The sequence below is a fragment of the Rattus norvegicus genome, chromosome 3, assembly GCF_036323735.1.
Source record: "Rattus norvegicus strain BN/NHsdMcwi chromosome 3, GRCr8, whole genome shotgun sequence".
In the NCBI taxonomy this organism is placed as follows: domain Eukaryota; kingdom Metazoa; phylum Chordata; class Mammalia; order Rodentia; family Muridae; genus Rattus; species Rattus norvegicus.
The window spans coordinates 100,261,649-100,280,145 of NC_086021.1; the positions used below are offsets into that span (position 1 = coordinate 100,261,649).

The following is an 18,497-nucleotide window of genomic DNA, read 5'->3' on the forward strand; positions in this document are numbered from 1 at the left end:
CCACTGAGGAGTTCCTCCTAACACCCACCATGAAATATTTCTCTCTGCATCCCAAGTCGAGGCCTCTCCTGGGCTCCAAAGACCCGAATAAACAGAATTCATTCCAATCATTGGATCATGCTTTAAAACATCATCCTCGGAATGTTATCACTCTCCGTGTGTGTGTGTGTGTGTGTGTGTGTGTGTGTGTGTGTGTGTGTGTGTGTTTGTGTGTGTGTGTGTGTGGTGTGTGCTGATCCTCTGGCTTGTTTCCCTGGCAAAAAGAAAAAGAAAAGGCAGGACGGCACCATCTCAAAGAATGAACGTTGCTTTTTTACTCTTGTGTCCTAGAAAGGAGCTGTGATAAGGAGAAGTCACGACTCTCCATACTGTACACTATTCACAACAGTCATCCGGCTGATCCTAATCCTGTTGAATATGAGTCAGCAACAGCCCAAAATGAATATCAGTTTAAACAGACTCCCACTGCCAGCAGGGGGCAGGAAACAGTCCTTCGAGGCCAAAGCCAAGTGGTGAATCCCACTGACAAATGGGGCATCCACACTCAAGTCTCCCGTAGCCCTACATGGCCAGGTCACAGGGACAGTGGCTACTTGAGAGGCAATGGCCAGCTCATCTGGACTGGCTATTGTAGCTCCTGGGTGTGACAGCGAGAGGCATCTTCTACCATTTGAGATTGCCCTTTAAGCACCTGCCGCATCCTTTGCATTCCTGAGAAGAAGCGAGAAGTTGTCAGCATGGGGGACGCTGAGGTCAGAAGCAGGGTCTCCAAAGGACACGGAAGGGAGGCTGGAGGAGGAGACTGCTCACCCAGGCGGAGCCGGTTCTCCTTGTCCGAGAAGACCACGCGGAACCAGCCGGGTTCTTTGCACTCAAAGGTCTTACCAGAGGACAGCAGCACCTTGTTGTCCAAAAATCGGCGCCAGAGCATCGCCTCCTCCTCAAAGGTGCCTTCGCGCAGGTACTGGGAGAATGGAAGAAGTTCAGATCAAAGGAGACCCTCCAATGCCTTCATCTACCAGGTGAAGGCTTGGCATTTTTTGGTACCCACGCCTCAAGCTGATTTACCTTTCTCAAGTCAACCCAGATGAAGAAACCTGCCCCACGACTCACAAAGGGGATCCCCAGGGCCCTGAGCTCCTCTGAGACATAGGTGTGGGCAGCCTTGAGCCGGGCATGGTTTTCTGGCAGGTACACCTGGCTGATCCAGTCTAAAGGAAGGGAAGTAAGAATACACCTTCACCACCACCACCACCACCACCACCACCACCACCACCACCACCACCACCACTCCACCCCAACCCCCACCCCATGCATTGTCACACCATTGGATTCATCTAAATGCTAAACGATGAAAGGGTGTAGCAGCCAGTACCACAAGAGTGCTTTTTTTTTCTCCCATGGCTTACTGAGTCATGGGCTCATGAGCTCAGAAGGGCTGGGAGTTCAGTGTTCAGTATAAAGTGCTTTTGATCCAGGTATGCGCTGGAGCTCCAGGTCCCGGACCACATTCAGGAGCCCAGAGAATAAAGTCCCTCAGGCCTGGAACCAAGCCAAAGGTGCCTGCAGTTATAAAGTAATACTTAGAACCACACAGACCAAGGTCCTGCTCCCAGCGGGGCCTCTGGCAAGTCAGGGGAAAGGCAGACCTCTGCAGCTTCAACCCCTCCCTGATCTTTATCAATTTACTGACCAATTTGGTGGGAGGGAGCTTGGGGCATGAGGGATGGGGGTGCACAGCTGAATGATTTATGATACAATCGTACACTTATGAAAGCACATCACCACAGTCAGGATCCTGAGTGACCCCAAAAGATTATCCTCATGCTAGTTAGACTTATGGCCCCTTCCCAGGATTGATGGTATCTATTGAGACAGTTTTGTTTATTCCCAAATGACACCGGAACTAGCCTCATGTGGCCTGAAATGTCTTGCTTGTAGCTTCTCTTATCAGTACAGCGTCTTGGGGGGAAATCCACACTGCCCTGGATTTTATTCCATCCATGTGGAGAGGATACCGGGTGTCAATTCGTCTGTCTGAGGGGGAGGATACTGTCTGCAGATGTGAGTGATTAAGAAAGAAGTAGTTTATTCACGCAAAGGTTCCACGTTTGGAGCTCTGGCTGCGGGGTCCTTTGATAAGTATTGAATTGTTTGTCACTGTGGCTGAAACATCTGGCCACATCAGTGTAGGAGCAAGTGACCTGGCTCGCCTCCCTTACCGGTGTGAGGGCCTGTCACTGTTTCTACAAAACTTTATGCTATTAGATTGGGTATTTAGCATCTTGTCCTCCTTCTCATCTGTAAAACCATGGGGGAACTGTATAGAAATTCTTCTCAGGGTCCTAGGAGGGAGTGAGGTAGACAAAGAGAGAGCATCTGAAAGGCTGAGTGAACAACAATTCCACGAGAGCTTCACCATCTAAACCCATGGCGGGAAGCAGGGACAGAGCACAGGACTCAGAGACAGAGAGCTCTCCATCACAGAATTTTCTCAGTAACTCCTGATCTCTTTTGAAAGTGTCCAAAGATAATAATCATAAGTTCAATTTTTTTTAGGTGTAGTCCCACTAGATTGCCCAGGCTATCCCAGATCTCCTGACCATAAAGCATCCTCCTGCTCCAGCCTCCCAAGTAGTTAAGAGTACAGATGCACAGCACTGCACCCAGCCTGTGAGCTCACGTTAGCCAAGCACCCATTGTATGCCATGGAAGGTTCTAACCAGATTACAGATCATGCTCAGTCTACAAGGCTAGCACTGTTATCAGCCCCATTCTACAGATGATGGACCTGAGGCTCAGAGAGGTGAAGACATGTACTACATAAGTAGGAAGCAAGCAACTGAGTACAGTCTGGACCCAGAAATGACACTCTCAGACATCACCCAAGTTCCCCCACAGGAGAGGCACTCATGAGCCCCAGCAAGTCCTACGTGCATGCCAACCCCACTCCTCTCTTTCAAGCCCCTAGACCCAGACAGTCACCATGGTCCTGGAGCAGCTGTGCCATCTGGTGTTGGACCAGACCACTGAGGCCATGATAGCGGCAGAGGGAGGCCACGGCAGTAGCCACGTGCTGGTTTTCTGTGTACAGGACACCAAAGCGAAGCCCAGACATCCCAAAGTCCTACAAGAAGACACATGCTAGGCCATGGCTGACCCTCACAGAAGAAACCAATTCTATTCCCACCACCCCAGGCTAGCCAGGAGCTCACCTTGCTGGTGGCCCACATCACATGTGTTCTCTGGGGGTCGGGCAGCCTACAGAGAAGAAAGCATGGAGACGTAAGCAACCTAGACCCAGCAGATCGCAGATCTGTGGATGGATGAGTAGATGGATGGATGAAACTGGGTCTCGTGTCTTTGAACCACCGATTCTCATGCTTCTCTCAGAACAGGCCAGCAGATGGCCTGCTGCCTGTGTCTGTAAATAACATTATATGAGAATACAACCAAGCTCACTGGATCTATAGACCTGACATCTGAGCTGGAATTTAGCTCAAGCACCATTTCCTCAAAAGGTTTCCCTAACCAACCCCAGGAGTCCAGGCCAAGCAGGTGCCTCAGACAGACCTTCCCACAGCTCCTTGCTACCTCTGTTTCAGCATACTTGCCACTATCATTGAAATTGCTAGCTATGTCTTTAGCTTCTGAGACCTTTGCCTATCTAGAAATATAGATAAGAGGATGGATGGATAGGTGGGCAGATGAATGGGTAGATGAAGGGATAGATGGACAAAGGGATGAGGGGACAGATGAATGGATGAGTAGATGGACGGACAGACAGAAAGACTGATGGGTAGATAAAAATGAGGCTACTCTAAATACAAATTAAACAGCCAGAGTCCAGTTTCCCATATACCAAATATGCCTTCAAAGGATGCCAAGCCTTGGAGTTCTTGGGAATGACATAGAATAATCTGAAGACAGGGTCTACCTAATTGCCCCTAGCCTGAGGACCAGTGAGATCAGACAGATATTAATAGAACTACCTTGGGGCAGCAGGCCAGGCAGGCCGTGTGTATTGACCTAGATAGAAGCTGGAGAAACTGAGACAGTTCAGGGACTGGTAGGACCAGCTACAGTGGGAGTCTCACCTTTCCAGGCTGAGGACACTGCGGTACCCAAGAGACTCTTCAAAAACAGACAGCATGTAAACCTCATCCATGATCACATGCAGCTTGTGCCTGGAGTGGGTAGGTAGTAGGAAGGAGAGAGCCAAAGATGTCACTCACTGTTGAATAGCAGTACATCAGAAATGCAGGGGACCACAGTGTAGCCCAGGGCTACCAAACCATTTGCCCAGGAATAACCACGTTGGTCTATATTTTTACAAAGGGGGACTGCACATATAAAGCAGTGGATTCTGGAGCTTTTGAAGCACTGCAATAGAGAGGAGGCACCCTTGGGGTCCTCCATGATGGGCTGGAGACAAACTCATACTCATGTCTGTTCCCACTCCTGATTGGACCACTCTGAGGCTCTGTCAAGCAGGGATGACAAGTGTTCATTTTTTATGGGGCTGCCGTGAGGAGAACCACAGAAAGTGGTCAGCTGGGAAGATCAGCTGGTCAGTAAAGCGCTGCAAATATGAAGGCCCAAGTTTGATACCCAGAGCCCTGGGGTTCACTAGTCAGATAGCTTCTCATACTTGACAAGCTCGAGACCAGTGAAACCCTTTCCCAAAAGCAAAGCATCTGAGGAATGACTGCTATCTCCCACATTTACACACATGTGGACACAGATAAACATATAAATAAATACATAAATGCATAAATAATCAAGTGTTCAGCATGGTGCCTGGTCCTAGAGCATTACAGATGGTGTTTGAGAAACATAGGGAAACACCACGGCAGGTAGTTGCCCACAGAGGTCTAAGGCCACATCAGAACTCTCTCTTCCCACTTTGTGGGGCAAGCAGAACTCACCTCATGGCAAATCCCAGGAAGTCCTGCAGCTCTTCAGGGGAGTAGATATCACCCAGAGGGTTTTGGGGGTTGATGAGGATGAGGCCTTTAACCTTGACACCCTGAAACCATCCAGGGGGTATGTCAGTACATGCCCCCCCCAACTCCAGAGCCTTACAGTCTCACTGGATGAAGCTGGTAGCTGCCCAGGGAAGCATGGCAAGAACACGATCCTGACCCAACGAGAAGCAGATGAGTAGGACGAGAATTACATCTGCCGTGCAGTCCCTACTATGGAAAGAAAGCAGGCAGGGAGCAGGGAAACGCGTCAGCTGCTGGCACAGAGGCTGCTTGTGTCAGAGGAATTGTAAGTGGGAGGTGAGAACTTTCACGGTTCCTGCACTGAGCACTTGACAGCTTGAATGGCAACAGTAAATGCAGGGAAGTGCACAGATGCTGAACATGGGCGGAAAGCAAGTGCAGGAACTCAGGTCTCTGCCTTTCTTAAGAAGCCCCTCAAAACGAGCAGGATCACCCCTCAATTTGCCAGAAAGACTCACTAAACTATAGACTCCTGTGACCCACATTTGACCCTGAAGCAGAAACAAAAGCACTAGAGTACAAGGAGTGTCCTTTTTAATTAGCATACTGTAGTAGTTTGAATTAGAATCTGCCCCCTACCCCCCCATACACAAAGGTTCACGTTTGAATACTTGGTCTTTAGTGGAACTGTTTGGGAAGGATGAGGGAGGTGTGGCCTTGTTGGAGGTAGTGTGTTACTGCAGACCAGAATGAAAAGCACTCAGCTACTTCTCCAGTGCCATGCCTCTCTCCTTCCTGCTTTATTTTATGAGTTACCCTGGTCATGGTATCTCTTCACAGCAATAGAACAGTAACTAAGGCACATACACTCATTAAAAACAATAATGGGCTTCCCTTTTGACATTTTCGTGCATATATAAAACGAATTATGATCCTATCCCACCATCATCTGCTATCCTTTTTTTCGGGTGGGGGGGATTTCTGATGAACTTCCCTGGTCCTCTATATACTGTGGTTTCAAAGTCTTTTTCTAATGAAAAAGCCCTCCATAGATACAGGATTCTGTCTGACCGCATTCCCAGGATGGCTCCATAATCCACCCCCCCAGATGTCCCTATCAATGTAACAAGCCCAGGAGATGAAAGGTCTAGCCCCTGCTGAAATCCACCCACTCCCAGTCCTGGATTTGACTGAATCTCCAACCTCAGAGTTAACTCCTTGCAGGGCCATCTCCAGCTTCTCTACGGTGAGCTGGAAGGGACGTGTATTCAGTCCAGTTACCTGGGAAAAGACCCACCAAAGTCAGAAGCCAAATTCAGTGACATGGCCCCAACCCCAAACTTGAACTCTTGGGACTCTCTTTCCCTATCGTCCCCAGCCTCTTGGGTACAGCCTCTGAAAAACAGGAAGGACTGCTTCCCCTTCCTGCCTTCCACCCCATCTTATCTCTTAGATTTCTGGCAGAGGCAGCAAGGCTTCTCTGACTGGTTCTCAGGACTCCCAAGGCCTAAGCTTGCCCCTTTCCACCCTCTCATTTATGAGGCTAGTCCTTGGCTTCTCCATGGATCCAGGATCTTAGAATCTGTGGCTTGGAGCTTCCAAGGAACCCAGGCAGAGACATCCATGTGACAACAGAAGGCTCCACTCCCATTTTATAGCAGCTCCAAAGCCCCTAACACAGGCTCCCTTCACATCCACCCACAGCCTCAGAACCAGGAAAACGCAGATGCAAGAACTGGGCTGCAGGCATCTTACCTTGCTGTCCAGGTAGACATAGGCTAGTCGGATGTTGCCATAGAGATAGATGTGCTGGGTGATGGCTCCGTAGTAAGGGGTGGGGATCAAGAGGACTTCTAGGAGCAGGAGTAGAGCCCATTAGCCTCTGACCTGGATACTTCAGACCCTGTCATGTGTGCCACTGTCCTTCCTAGCCTCCACCATCTCTGGGAAACATTTGGGGCAAATCCTTGCTCTCAACTCCCAAAACCTTAAAGCTTGGATCCCCCAAGATCAGGTTTCTTCTGATATAGATGCTCCTTCACTTATGATGAGTTCACATCCAGATTAATCCACTATAAGGGAAAAATATATAGAAATGTATTTGACCCGCCTAATCTCCTGAATATCCTAGCAACGTATAACAGGGCAGAGTATTGGTGTTGACTCAAAAATCTCATGACTGCCTGCAGGTAGAGTCGGGGAGCTCATTGCCCCTGCACAGCATTGTGAGAAAATACCCCACCACACGGCACTAGCCAGAGAACCTGCCATAGTTCAAACTTCCTAAGACCAGGCATGTAGCCTAGTAGGTAGAGGGCTTGCATTGCACACACAAAGCCCTGGGCTCCACCCCCAGCACCTCACCCAGACAACTGTGGTCACAGCCCAGCACAGCCCTGGACAAAAGCTGAGGGAGTAGGACATGGAGTCCACTTACCTCCTGGCTCGCACAGCACTGTGGCCAGAGCAGAAAAGAGAGAGGCACAGCCATTCAGAACAACCACCTGGGAGTGATGGGAGACAAGAATGCCTCTGTCAGGTGACAGAGAAGAAAGGCCATGGAAAGTGCCCTGGAGGTCCATCCTGACAGAGGTCTCCATTGGCTCCCAGCCAAGCTGATTTCAGGGTACCTTGCTCTTGATCAAGTGAATGAGAGATGGAACTGATCACTCTGAGGATCTCTCCCAAAGGTGGGAAAGTCAAGAGGACCAAAGTACAATGGGGTTGGGAGGCAAACTAAGTGAGAGGCAGACCCAAAGCGCCCTCCCTGACAACCTCCACTCCTAGGGAAGGCGTAACTCACATTTTCTGGTTTGAGGGGTGCCGGGCTCTTACAATAGAAAGACAAGAACCTTGCCACTTCTTTCCGGAGGCTAGAAGAACAGACCAACAAAATATGACACTTGTCAGAGCATACTCAGCCTAGTATACTCCAGAGCCCCTCTGGGAACCGGCAGGTGGCTGGCGGCCACTGCCCCATCCTCCCTTCCCAAGGTGGCAGACATTTATCTCCATTCCAGCATACCCTCCCTCATCCAGCCACAAAGCATTCTGGGTCTAGGACACCCACCCCCACCTAATCAGGAGACTCCAGGGGAAGAAACAAACACCACATACATCTAGCTGATAATGATAACAGTAAACACTATTATAACAGGGACTGTTAACCATGGCTCTTGCTGAGCTCCAACATCACACAAACATTATTCAGAGACTGTTTCATGGTGGCTGTCATTACTATCATTCCCATTTTACAAATAAAGAAACCGAGAGAATTTGAAGGAATTGTCTCCCTTGCTAGTAAGTGGCAGAGGCCTTACTCATGCCCAGTGGCCTGCCCCAGAGCTCACCATCTGGACCATGGATCCCTTAGAATAGTGTCTGACCCTCAGTAAATTATCAGTGCACAGCACAGTCAGGACCATCCCCTGGCCCATCAAACCATTGAGAGTGGGCCCCAGTCAGCCCCCTTGTCATCTCTAAAGCTTCTAGAAAACCAAGGACAGTCTCCTCACTTGTCACAGACTTAGGGTCATGGGAACCAGCTGGGAGCTCTGGGGATGGAGCTGAGGCTGACAGGCCAGCCCATGGTCACCAGGTCTCCATAACTATGTTCTCAGCCTATGGCCAGCTTCTCCACTCAGTCTCTCCTGATGTTGTAGACAGAACAACACTTTGTTGAGGTGCTCCCCTGTTGAGGTACGTTACAGGGTGAAGAGCACACCACTGGCCAGTTGACCCTTCTTCCTGTTACACCAACCAGAAATGTGTCTCAGCTCTACTCTACCTCCCTGGAGGCCAACACGTCCCATGTTGGGACCCACTGGCCTGGGGTGACTACTTACAACCGATGCCCTCTCCAGTCAGGGTACTGCAGCAGAGATGGCTCCACATGAAGCATGTCATTCTGTGTCAGCTGGGGACACACAGGAGAGAGAGCAAGGTTGACGGCCAACACTGTCGCCTACATCCACACAGCACCTTGGCCTATCTAGGGTTTCTCCTGCTTCTCAGAGAAACTGTGCAAAGAGTACAAGGCAGCATCCCCAGGCCCATTTCACAGATAAGCAAGGCAAGGCTCACAAAGTGAAGGCAGGGCCCCCGGGCTAGCAAGCGGCAGCACTGAAATGATATCCAGAACTTTTGACTCAAGCTCTCTATACAACAAAAATGAGAGGGGTGGGTGCAGAAGTAGCGGTGGGAAGTCGTGACGCTCAGCCTTCCCAGAGGTCGGAGGAGGTTCCAGGGTTGTCCTTGGATCCAACTATAGTAGGGACTCAAGGCACTGTCTTCTGCAGGCTCAACTCAATCTCACCCTTTGCATACAGTGGTCCATCCCTTGTAGACCATCCCTTGTATAACCAGGTACTGAATTAGTAGCAGTAGAGCATCATGGCTACAAGGTCAAAGACAGACAATAACATAGGGTTCTTGGACAGGGGCCCAGAAGAATTGGAATCATGTACTTCTCCATGCCTGGGCCCAGCCATTCCCCTCCCTTCTGTCACTCCTTAGAGCTGGTCCCACATGGAAGCCACTGGTATTCTGTAGCAACTGAGCATTTACTAGGTGGCTAATCTGAACTGTAAAGACTTCCTAAAAACAAGTTTTAATAAATATCAATAATTGTACATTCATTACCAGCTACAATGATCATATTTTAGATCTATTAGGTAAATGAAATATTACTGGAACTAATTTTGAGTTTTGGAGAGTTGGGACATCTGATGAAATTTTAAGAAATCTGATGAAATATTAAGGAATTTTGCAAGCTGGATTAGAAGCAGCCATAGAAGCCAAGCCTGGCAGTGCACCCAGTTACACTGGAGGCTGAAATAGGAGGCCTGGCAAATCTAAGACCTGCCCAGACTGTGGAATAAGGTCAAGGTCAGCCTCTGCGACTTAGACCTTGTCACAAAATAACAAGTGAAGAAGGCAGAGAGTGAGGTTTGACTTGCCTGGACTGTGTAAATGCTAGGTTCAATCTCCAGCAAACAAAAATAAAACTAAAGACCAGGGATGGATATAGTTCTATTGGAAGACTGGGTGGGGAGATGAGGGAGGGGGAGGGAAGGGAGAGAGAGGAGAGTAGAGTTGTTCCCAAAGCAGATCTGGAATCCATGTCCCCAGCTCTTAAGTCAGGGCCACTGATGTGTGCAGCAAGCTTCAGTGGCAAAGGATTCAGAACCCCCTGGAGCTGGTGATGCCAGCCCCTGTACTCACCCGCCAGGACAGAAGGTCAAAGCAGAGTTTGTTCTCACTGGTGCCCAAGTTAATGATGCCCTGCAGACAAAGGGTAGAGACAGGGTGAGCATGACAAAAACACTACCAGCAAGGAGCCAGAGGAACCCACAGACAGCAGAGTGGGTACCACCCACCCTCTCACCATCCCTCCTTGTCTTTGCTCAAGCTGGGCACTAGGTTTCAAACTCCCATCCCCCATTTCCAACACTGTCCAAACACTGTCTCTGGTGAGAAGCCTCCCCACCTTCCGGGCCCTTCGCTTCTTGGAGTCCCACATCTCTTTCCAGCCTGCCCTTAGAGAAAACCACTCAATGTCTGTCCCATGCCCCAGGGATCAGGGTACTGCTCCCTGCTAATAGCTAGCTCCCTAAAGGCAGATTTATGCCCAAGACACCACAGTGTCTCTCCAAAAACATCATAAATCACAGTCGGCTAGGAATAAAACAAGAGTAGGGGTTCAGTGGACAACCCCCATGCAAGTGTAAATGGTTCCCTAGGGGACCCAGCTAACAGGACGCAACATCTGGCTGCCTCTCCATAGGTGTTAATCCTAATGGAGGGCACCGACTCCTGACCCCTGCCTTCTGTGAACAGTGAAGGAAGCAGGAAAGAAATAAAAAAAAAAATTAAACTTGAATGAGCTGGGAGCTAGACAAATGTGTGGAAGGCAAGCACTGTTTCCGCCACAGGCAGACAAGTCCTCACAGCGTACTCAGCCAGCCACTCGTCATGCCCCACGACTGAGACCCTAGTATAGAGCCACCAGGACTGCTGTCCAGATCACTGCCACAGCCCCCACCTCCTCTCCACCCCCTCGCCTGTCATCAGGTGGACTCCATGTGGAGACCCTACGGTCTAAATTGTCTTACTGACACTGCATCATACACACTGCTCCTCTCCTGAGCACTTCATACCCTTCCCCGTTCACCACGTCTCATGAATCCCTGCAAAACCCAAAGCCTTTCTGAACTCATCTCCCCCACTCTGGCTTTACTGCAGCCCGCTTGGTCCCTTTGCTGTCTGCTGATCTGATCCAGCCCTTTGTTCTCGCAGCGGCAGGGCTCCTGGTGGCGGGTAGCCTCTACCATGGCACCCTGCACAGAGACTGAATCTGCCAGCTGCGTCTGATGGAAAGAACATGCAGAACTGATGGGATGTCACTTCTAAGGTTAGGTCATAAACGCATGAGGCTTCTGTCTTGGGTACTCAGAGTCCCCTATTCTGTCTTAGATCATCTGCCCTGGAGGGAGCCAGCTGTCGTATCCGAGGCCGTCCTGGGGAAAGGTCCATGTTGACAGCAACAGATGTCCACCAAGAGCCACATAGGTGAACGTGGAGATCTTACCTGTTCATGTCCCACCACCCAGGCAAGCTTTCAGATGCGATTACAACATCAACTGCAGGGTACCGTGACGGAAACCCCTGACCCTAAGACACCCACCAGGAGTGCTGAGCCCCAGCAATTAGGAAATGTTTGTTACTTAAGCTGCTGAGATTTGGGGTGACTTGTTACAGCAATGGATAACTAACACAATCTCTCTTGCTCTTTCCCCAAGCGTTTGTTCTAATGTCACCTGAGTAAAGTTGCCTTCTGACACCCTACGTCAAATAGCAACATTTTCCAGCCCACCATCTTCCTCTGCCCCCTTACCCTATCTCCATCTTTTCTGCAGTACCTATCAGTAAATGTTATATTATGTTTGTCCTGCCTATCTCAACTGAAATTAAATACACAGGGCGGGATTTAAGTTTTGATCACAGCTATGACACCAGTGCCTAGAACAGTCTCTGATACCTGATGGATGGATGCCCAATAGATCAAAACCATTAAAAAGGGTTTATTGTGCAGCTCTTTGTCCTGCTACACTATTATGTATAATAGAGAATGACAATCAAGGCAGATGATATGAATAATAACATCAGCTACTATTCACCAAGTATACTACATGACAAGGACTGTTAATTTCACATCCCTGGTCCCACTTAATGTTGACTCTTACAGAGCAGACATTACCAGCCCATCTCAGAGACAAACTGTGCATACAGCAGACATTAACAGCTGTTTTGGAGCCAGAGGACCACAACTCCAACCCAGCAAGCTAGGTGCTGACTGCCCTGCAGTTAGTTTGTTCTTGGGTCCCCGTGGGGAGGGGTCTTTACTCACACTGGGGTTCTTGTCCTCATCATACTCATCCATGTGGTAGGTCCTATAGCCCTCCTCAGCCGAGTCCCAGAACCATTTGATGACTCTTCCTCTAGAGGACAGGCAGAAGCTGTCAGAGGAGAATGTGGCCGTGGGGTCACCCACTCCATAGAGTTTGGGCTGTTTCTGGTCTGGTTTTCTGAGGCATTCTCCTTGCAGATCATCACCATAGCCACTTTCCATGTCCTGAGTGGAGGCTGAGCCTGTGCAGGTAGTAGGTACCGTGGAGTCCTTCTGAGGAAGACAGAATATCTGCCAAAACACAAATGCACAGGCCTGCTGAAGGGTGTGTGTGTGTGTGTGTGTGTGTGTGTGTGTGTGTCTGTGTCTGTGTCTGTGTCTGTGTCTGTCTGTCTGTTATAGGCTCAAGAACATCCTCCTCTGGTGGTGTTCTGGGAGCTGTCCACATTGGTTTTTGAGAGGGTCTCTCACTAGGCCCTAATGTTTGCAGATTAGGTTAGACTTGTTAGCCAGTAAGGCCCAAAGGCTGCCTGTCTCCATCTCCCCAGCTCTGAAATCATGAGGAGCACACATCCAGCTGTTTTTATTTGGTTTCTGGGGGATAAAACTCAGGTCCTCATGACTGCCAGGCAAGAAAAGCATTTGACTGACCAAACACTTTACTGCCTAGGCTGGTTTGCCCCTCCCCTTTTTTCCCTCTCTCTCTTTCTTTCTTGGTTTTTCCTTTTTTTTTTCCTCCTGAGACTGCCCAATGCTGGCCTTGAACTCTTGGGCTCAAGTGCCTCCCTAGTAGCTGGAACTATGATATCTCCCTCTTCTTGCAAGCTGTGTATCGCCCCCTGTGTCCTTATCTGGTTAAACACTTCAGCAAACACAATCTGTTGAGGACCTATGAGCACCGCACCATGCTTGCTCCATATAAACAAAGCTAATCTCCTATAGCTTTAGCTCGCTCAATGTCTACATTTGTTTCTCATCCCGCAGCCTCCTGGTCACCAACAATCTTTCCCCATCCTTGCTCACCTCAATCTCAAAACACCTGGCTATTTCCTAAGCAGATCACTCCTGTAGTTCTGGACCTCTTGTGTGATGAATGGTCAGGAGAGTGGTGAGAACGTGTGTGTGTGTGTGTGTGTGTGTGTGTGTGTGTGTGTGTGTGTGTGTGTGTGAAGGGGGAGTAGGGATCACAAGTGCAGGCACTCCAGGATCCTGTCTCTACTCACAAAAGAGACAAGGGCCCCAGAGGAGGGACTCCTGCCCTCCTCCTGCTCTGTAGGAGCTTCCTAAGCATCCCTCTTTCAAGCCACACCTAAGCTCTGATGGGACCAATAATCACTTCAAAGAGTAACAGCGAGGCTCAGAGGGGGATAAAGCACTCATAACCAAAAACCAAATCCTGGCTGGTGGCCAAAAGTCTGAAATATGAGTCATTCTACCGCAAATACTCTCTGATTTCCTTGTCTTAAGGTACAAGTCTTACTTGGTAGATGGCTGATGGGGGGCGGGGGGAGCACAGAAAATCACTCCCCCCACCCCACCCCCAGCCCCACACCCACCGCCCGCAGTTTACTTTTGCTGCAAATCCTGGGTCCTCCCCAAGGTGGCGGTACTTTGGCAGAGCACACGCCTGCTCCACAGACAGCCTCGATCCGAGGAAAAACACCACGGAGTAGGCAACGTGGCATAGACCAGAGCTCACACAGAACCCGGCAGGAGTGTAAGGCACTGCAGTCAATCCGGTCTATCCCAAATCTCACCAGCCCAAAACTGGCAACCAAGACAGAATGGTCTGCAGGGCCCGCCCGGGTTTTCCGGAACCACAGAGTCTGTAGTGTAACTGCACTCAGGATTTCCAGACCTAAGGGCAGGAAGCGATTAAGAGAACCGGGCTGCGAACCTGGCCTCTTTGGTGTACAGTGGCGAATAGCAGCACCTACTTTGGACCTTGGGTTTTCTCGCGCGGTATTCTTGGGGCTGTACTTCCGGGACACTGGAGTAGCCTGCCCCCTAGCGACCTGGCGGGGACACAGGGAAGGAGTCCGTACTCTGCCTCTTGGTCGCAGAGGAGGAAGCTCCGGGTCTTCAACACTTCCCTGCCTGCCAGAAACTGTAGACAGAATTCAGAAAGTGGAAAGAAACAGAGAGATGGAGGATCTTGGTGAAGACAAGAACACGCCCACCCCTATCTCTTCTCTCATTGGCTGAGCTTAGATTCCTCTTGAATTTCGGACACCCTTGGTCAGAGCCTTTTGAAGATTGGAAGTTTCTTCCCCAGTTAAGATAGGCGTCCTCTGGAAATACCATTTCTCCTGAGCATCATCTGCTCATGAGATTTCCCTGCCATCCATCTGTAAGAGCTACTCTCAAACCCCAGAAATTCTTAATTGGAGGAAAAAAAAAGATTTACAAAAGAAAAACAGAAATGTATAGACATGTATGTATACGTTCATATGGCCATGGGGACATTGAATTCCAGTCTATACTAAATAGATTTTTAGAAGTGTGAGGGAGACAAAGGAAAAGTTCAGTCCTGGGTACCAGAAAACCAAAGCAAGTAGGCAACAAGAAGTTTGAAGTAGTTTTCACTGTGTGCCTCCCGAGGTATGCTAAATTGAGTGCAAATACCAAATCGAATAACTAACTCCACCTTTTATAGTTATGCAAGGAAGCAACCGCCTGTCAAACACAAACTGTGAGGCTGAGACTGATAAATAATGTATGTATGCAAATATAATACTGTCACCTACAAGCTTCTCAAACTAGATCAGGAGCATGATCTAGGTAGTTCAACAATGGCTACACTCACACAGGAGACGCTGAGGACGAGTGACTGCTAAGTTGACAAGATAGCATGCCTCAGTAGTTCCAGTCTGTCTCTGAAGGTGTGTTGGTTTGGATGAGAACGGCCCCCATAGGCTTATGGTTTTGAATTTTCGGTCCCCAGTTGGTAGACTGCTTAAGGATTAGAAAGTGTGCCTTTGTCAGCAAATGTGTATCACTGGGGGTGGCCTTTGAGGTTTCAAAAGCCAAGCTCAGTCTCTTTCTCTGTCTTCTGCCTGAGAATCATCTTAGCTACTGCTCCAGCACCAAGCCTGCCTGTGGCCACGCTCCCCACCATGATGGCAGTGAACTAAGTCAAGCAAGCCCCCCAGTAAATGCTTCTTTTTATGTTTCCTTGGCCATACTCTTTCATCATAGCAAGAGAACAGTAAGACAGAAGTAATCATCTTCCAGTACTCTGGTTTCTCCCATCGCCAGGATTCACAGGAATCAAGAAGTTGAAAAAGGAATGGTTTCACTCACTATTGCCCTAGTGACCCACTAGGAAAACTGTTGTTATCTCCTGTCTTTGGGAAACCCAGAGTTTCCCTGGCCTAAAAGTTTTGGGTTCAGATAGGGGAGCGCTGCTGCCTGGAGACACAACAAACACTGTGTTGAACTGGAAGCTAGGGCTTCCCCATGGCCACTTTGACTGTCTGGGGCCCTTAAGTCAACAGGCTAAGAAAGGAATAACAGTGTTAGGAGGGGCGATTGTTCCAGATTGCTTCTTTATAGTGGAATAAGAAAGACTGTATCTGGAATGCAGGAGATCCTTTAGGACAGTGATCCTCAACCTTCCTAATGCTAAAAGCCCTTAATACAGTTCCTCAGGTTGTAGCGATCCCAGACCATTAAATATTTTGTTGCAACTTCATAACTGGAATTTTGCTACTGTTCTGAATCATAATGTAAATATCTGTAAATATGGCAAAGGGCACAGACCCTTCAAAAACGATGACATGAGTTAGTCTTCCAGGAAAAGCACCAAGACCTACTGAGATGCTCACTGAGGGTAGAGGAACCACAGAAGGGTAATAAGAAAGGTAGTTCTAAGTACCAGCTAAGACTAATTGCTGAAGTGAGGATCATGAGTGATGTGAATGCTTCTGTCCTACTGTGTTAAGAATGTGTTTGCACGGGGTTGGGGATTTAGCTCAGTGGTAGAGCGCTTGCCTAGCAAGCGCAAGGCCCTGGGTTCCGTCCCCAGCTCAAAAAAAAAAAAAAAACAAAAAACAAAAAAAAACAAACAAACAAAAAAAGAATGTGTTTGCACTGATATTTGTTTTCTTTTGTCAATTTCCTTATCATTGAATGTTAACATCAATTAAGATATCAATGGTTATCATATTTAAGTTATGAGATACTAAAAGAATGTCCCTTAAGGGAACATTGTCACTTGCTCTAAAATACATGATGTGTTTATGGTTGTACATGAGATAGTTACATCATGCTAGGCATAGTCATGACCCCTTTTTTTTTCACTTGGAAATTAAGCATGGTCTAAGAGATGATTGGGTGTCAAGAAGACAAGGGGTGAACTTGTAATGGGTATTCTTGGCTGTCAACCTGACTACACCTGGAATTAACTAAAAACTGAAGCATCTGGGCACATCTGGAAGGAAGTTTTAGTTGACTGGATCATTTGAGGACAGAAGACCCACCTTAAATCTGAGCCACACCTTGTCACAGCCTCTATAAAGGACACGGTAGAAACGTCTGCTTTTTCTGGCTTGCTCCATTCTTGCTGGCAAGTTCATATATCTATCCTTCTGCTGAGGCCCTCCCTCCCTGGCACTAGAGTCTACTTTGGGGGGATTCTGAGGTACACTGAAGACCAGCTGAGACATCAGCCTCGTGGATTGAACAACTATTGGATTCTTGGACTTTCCATCAAGAGATTGCTATTGTCGGATTGGGTGGATCCCTGTCATAATGCACTCTAATAAAGCATATTATATATGAATATATATGAAGTTATATCAATATATACTCCAATAGTTCTTTTCCTCTACAGAACCCTAATACTGAAGGCCTGGAGGATTCTGGGAGAGCCTCTGCTCTTCAGTCCACATTAGAAGACTGAAGAGGCATCAGAGGGTGTTCTCTGACGTTAGTGAAGGATGGTTGCAATACGGCAGCAGAGGCAGCAGCAGAGTAGATGGCTTGGAAACTGAGTAAATCCGCCAGTGACACACAGAAGCAAGCAGGCAAAAGGGCAAGAGCTTTTCGCTCTGCCCAGCACCACAGTGTGTCACCCACACTTAGGGTGGATCTTCCCACTTGATTAACCCAATCAAGAAAAACTCACTTGCCCCCTAGTGGATTTCAGATCTGATCAAGTTGACAACCAAAATTAACCACCAAAGCCAGAAGACAAAATCATGCTGTGTCACTAGGCAGCCTTGCTGGCCTGGAATCTCCTAGATAACGCAGACTGGCCTCAGACTTGTAGTGTCCATTCTGCCTCTGCCCCCTTAGTCTGGGGACTCACAGGCAGATGCCACTACGGGCCACTATGCCTCCCCTTTCTGCTCTCAAATTGCTTTTTTTCAGGTAATTGTCATAGCACTGAAAAAAAAATAACTAATACAAACAGCAAATGTTAGCAAGAAAGTGAAATGTCCAGAACTTTACAAGACAACTTTTTTATTACATTTATTTACTTCAGGCATGTGTCATTTTATGCGTGTAGAGGTCAGAGGACAACTTATGAAAGTCACTTCACCCCTTCCAATGTGTGGGGCTCCAGACATCAGGCTTGGTGACAGACGCCTTTATTCACTGAGCCATCTAGCCAGCCTCCCATCTGAATACGGAGTTGAAACAGACTCAGAAACAGACTAACGCTTCCACAGAGGCCATGACTCCTTCCATCCCATGCTAGTGAGACTGCTAACCTCCTTTATAAAGGCCTGAGAGTGTTCCCGGGCTCCTGGGCTCTTCCAGTGAATTCCCTTGCAGCCTGAGATAAGGTCTCACTATAGCCCAGGCTAGCCTTAAACCCACAATTCTTCTGCCGCAGCCTCTTGACTACTAGGATTATAGGTATATACTACCATGCCTGGTTCAAACCCAGTCTCTAAAGAACATTATCTAGCACAACAAACTTTGAAGAATCAGGGTTTATTAAACTACTTCCTGTGACATTTAATTTCTGTAATCAACTTGACCGGATTTAGAACGACTTAGTACTATCTAGAGTACACAACTCTGGGTGTGTCTGAGTTTATTTCCAGAGAGGTTTAACTTAGGAAGAGTAACCCTCAGTGTGTGTAGCACCATCCCACAGGCTGGAGCCCCAGACTGAATGAGAGAGGAGG

The 18,497-nt window shown here is 48.4% G+C and overlaps 1 protein-coding gene across 6 annotated transcripts; it reads right to left on the reverse strand.

Moving 5' to 3' along the window:
• Positions 1 to 291: 291 nt before the first annotated feature.
• Positions 292 to 14,752, reverse strand: Accs (1-aminocyclopropane-1-carboxylate synthase). 6 transcript variants are annotated; one of them, XM_008762028.4, is made up of 15 exons: positions 14,295 to 14,752; positions 12,358 to 12,648; positions 10,173 to 10,232; positions 8,795 to 8,865; positions 7,753 to 7,822; positions 7,387 to 7,453; positions 6,705 to 6,802; positions 6,153 to 6,230; positions 4,929 to 5,029; positions 4,098 to 4,187; positions 3,216 to 3,261; positions 2,986 to 3,127; positions 1,069 to 1,211; positions 811 to 964; positions 292 to 711 (listed from the first exon to the last, which is right to left on the reverse strand). In XM_008762028.4, exons 2-15 carry the CDS (start codon positions 12,577 to 12,579, stop codon positions 626 to 628), a joined length of 1,428 nt encoding a protein of 475 aa, XP_008760250.2. In that variant the 5' UTR covers positions 12,580 to 12,648; positions 14,295 to 14,752; the 3' UTR covers positions 292 to 625. The 6 variants fall into 6 exon arrangements, with proteins under 6 accessions (XP_008760250.2, XP_006234639.2, NP_001254463.1 ...); XM_006234577.4 differs by having other exon boundaries at positions 14,255 to 14,341; NM_001267534.1 differs by lacking the exon at positions 14,295 to 14,752 and adding an exon at positions 14,115 to 14,191.
• Between the last annotated feature and the right edge of the window lie 3,745 nt (positions 14,753 to 18,497).

Excerpts from the sequence above, each read along its gene's own strand:
- Accs (XM_008762028.4), bottom strand. The coding sequence starts at position 12,579 with ATGGAAAGTGGCTATGGTGATGATCTGCAAGGAGAATGCCTCAGAAAA. Across the intron at positions 6,803-7,386 it reads AGTGCTGTGCGAGCCAGGAG|AAGTCCTCTTGATCCCCACC; the intron begins GTAAGTGGACTC and ends TCCTGCTCCTAG. Across the intron at positions 712-810 it reads GGAGAACCGGCTCCGCCTGG|GAATGCAAAGGATGCGGCAG; the intron begins GTGAGCAGTCTC and ends GCTTCTTCTCAG.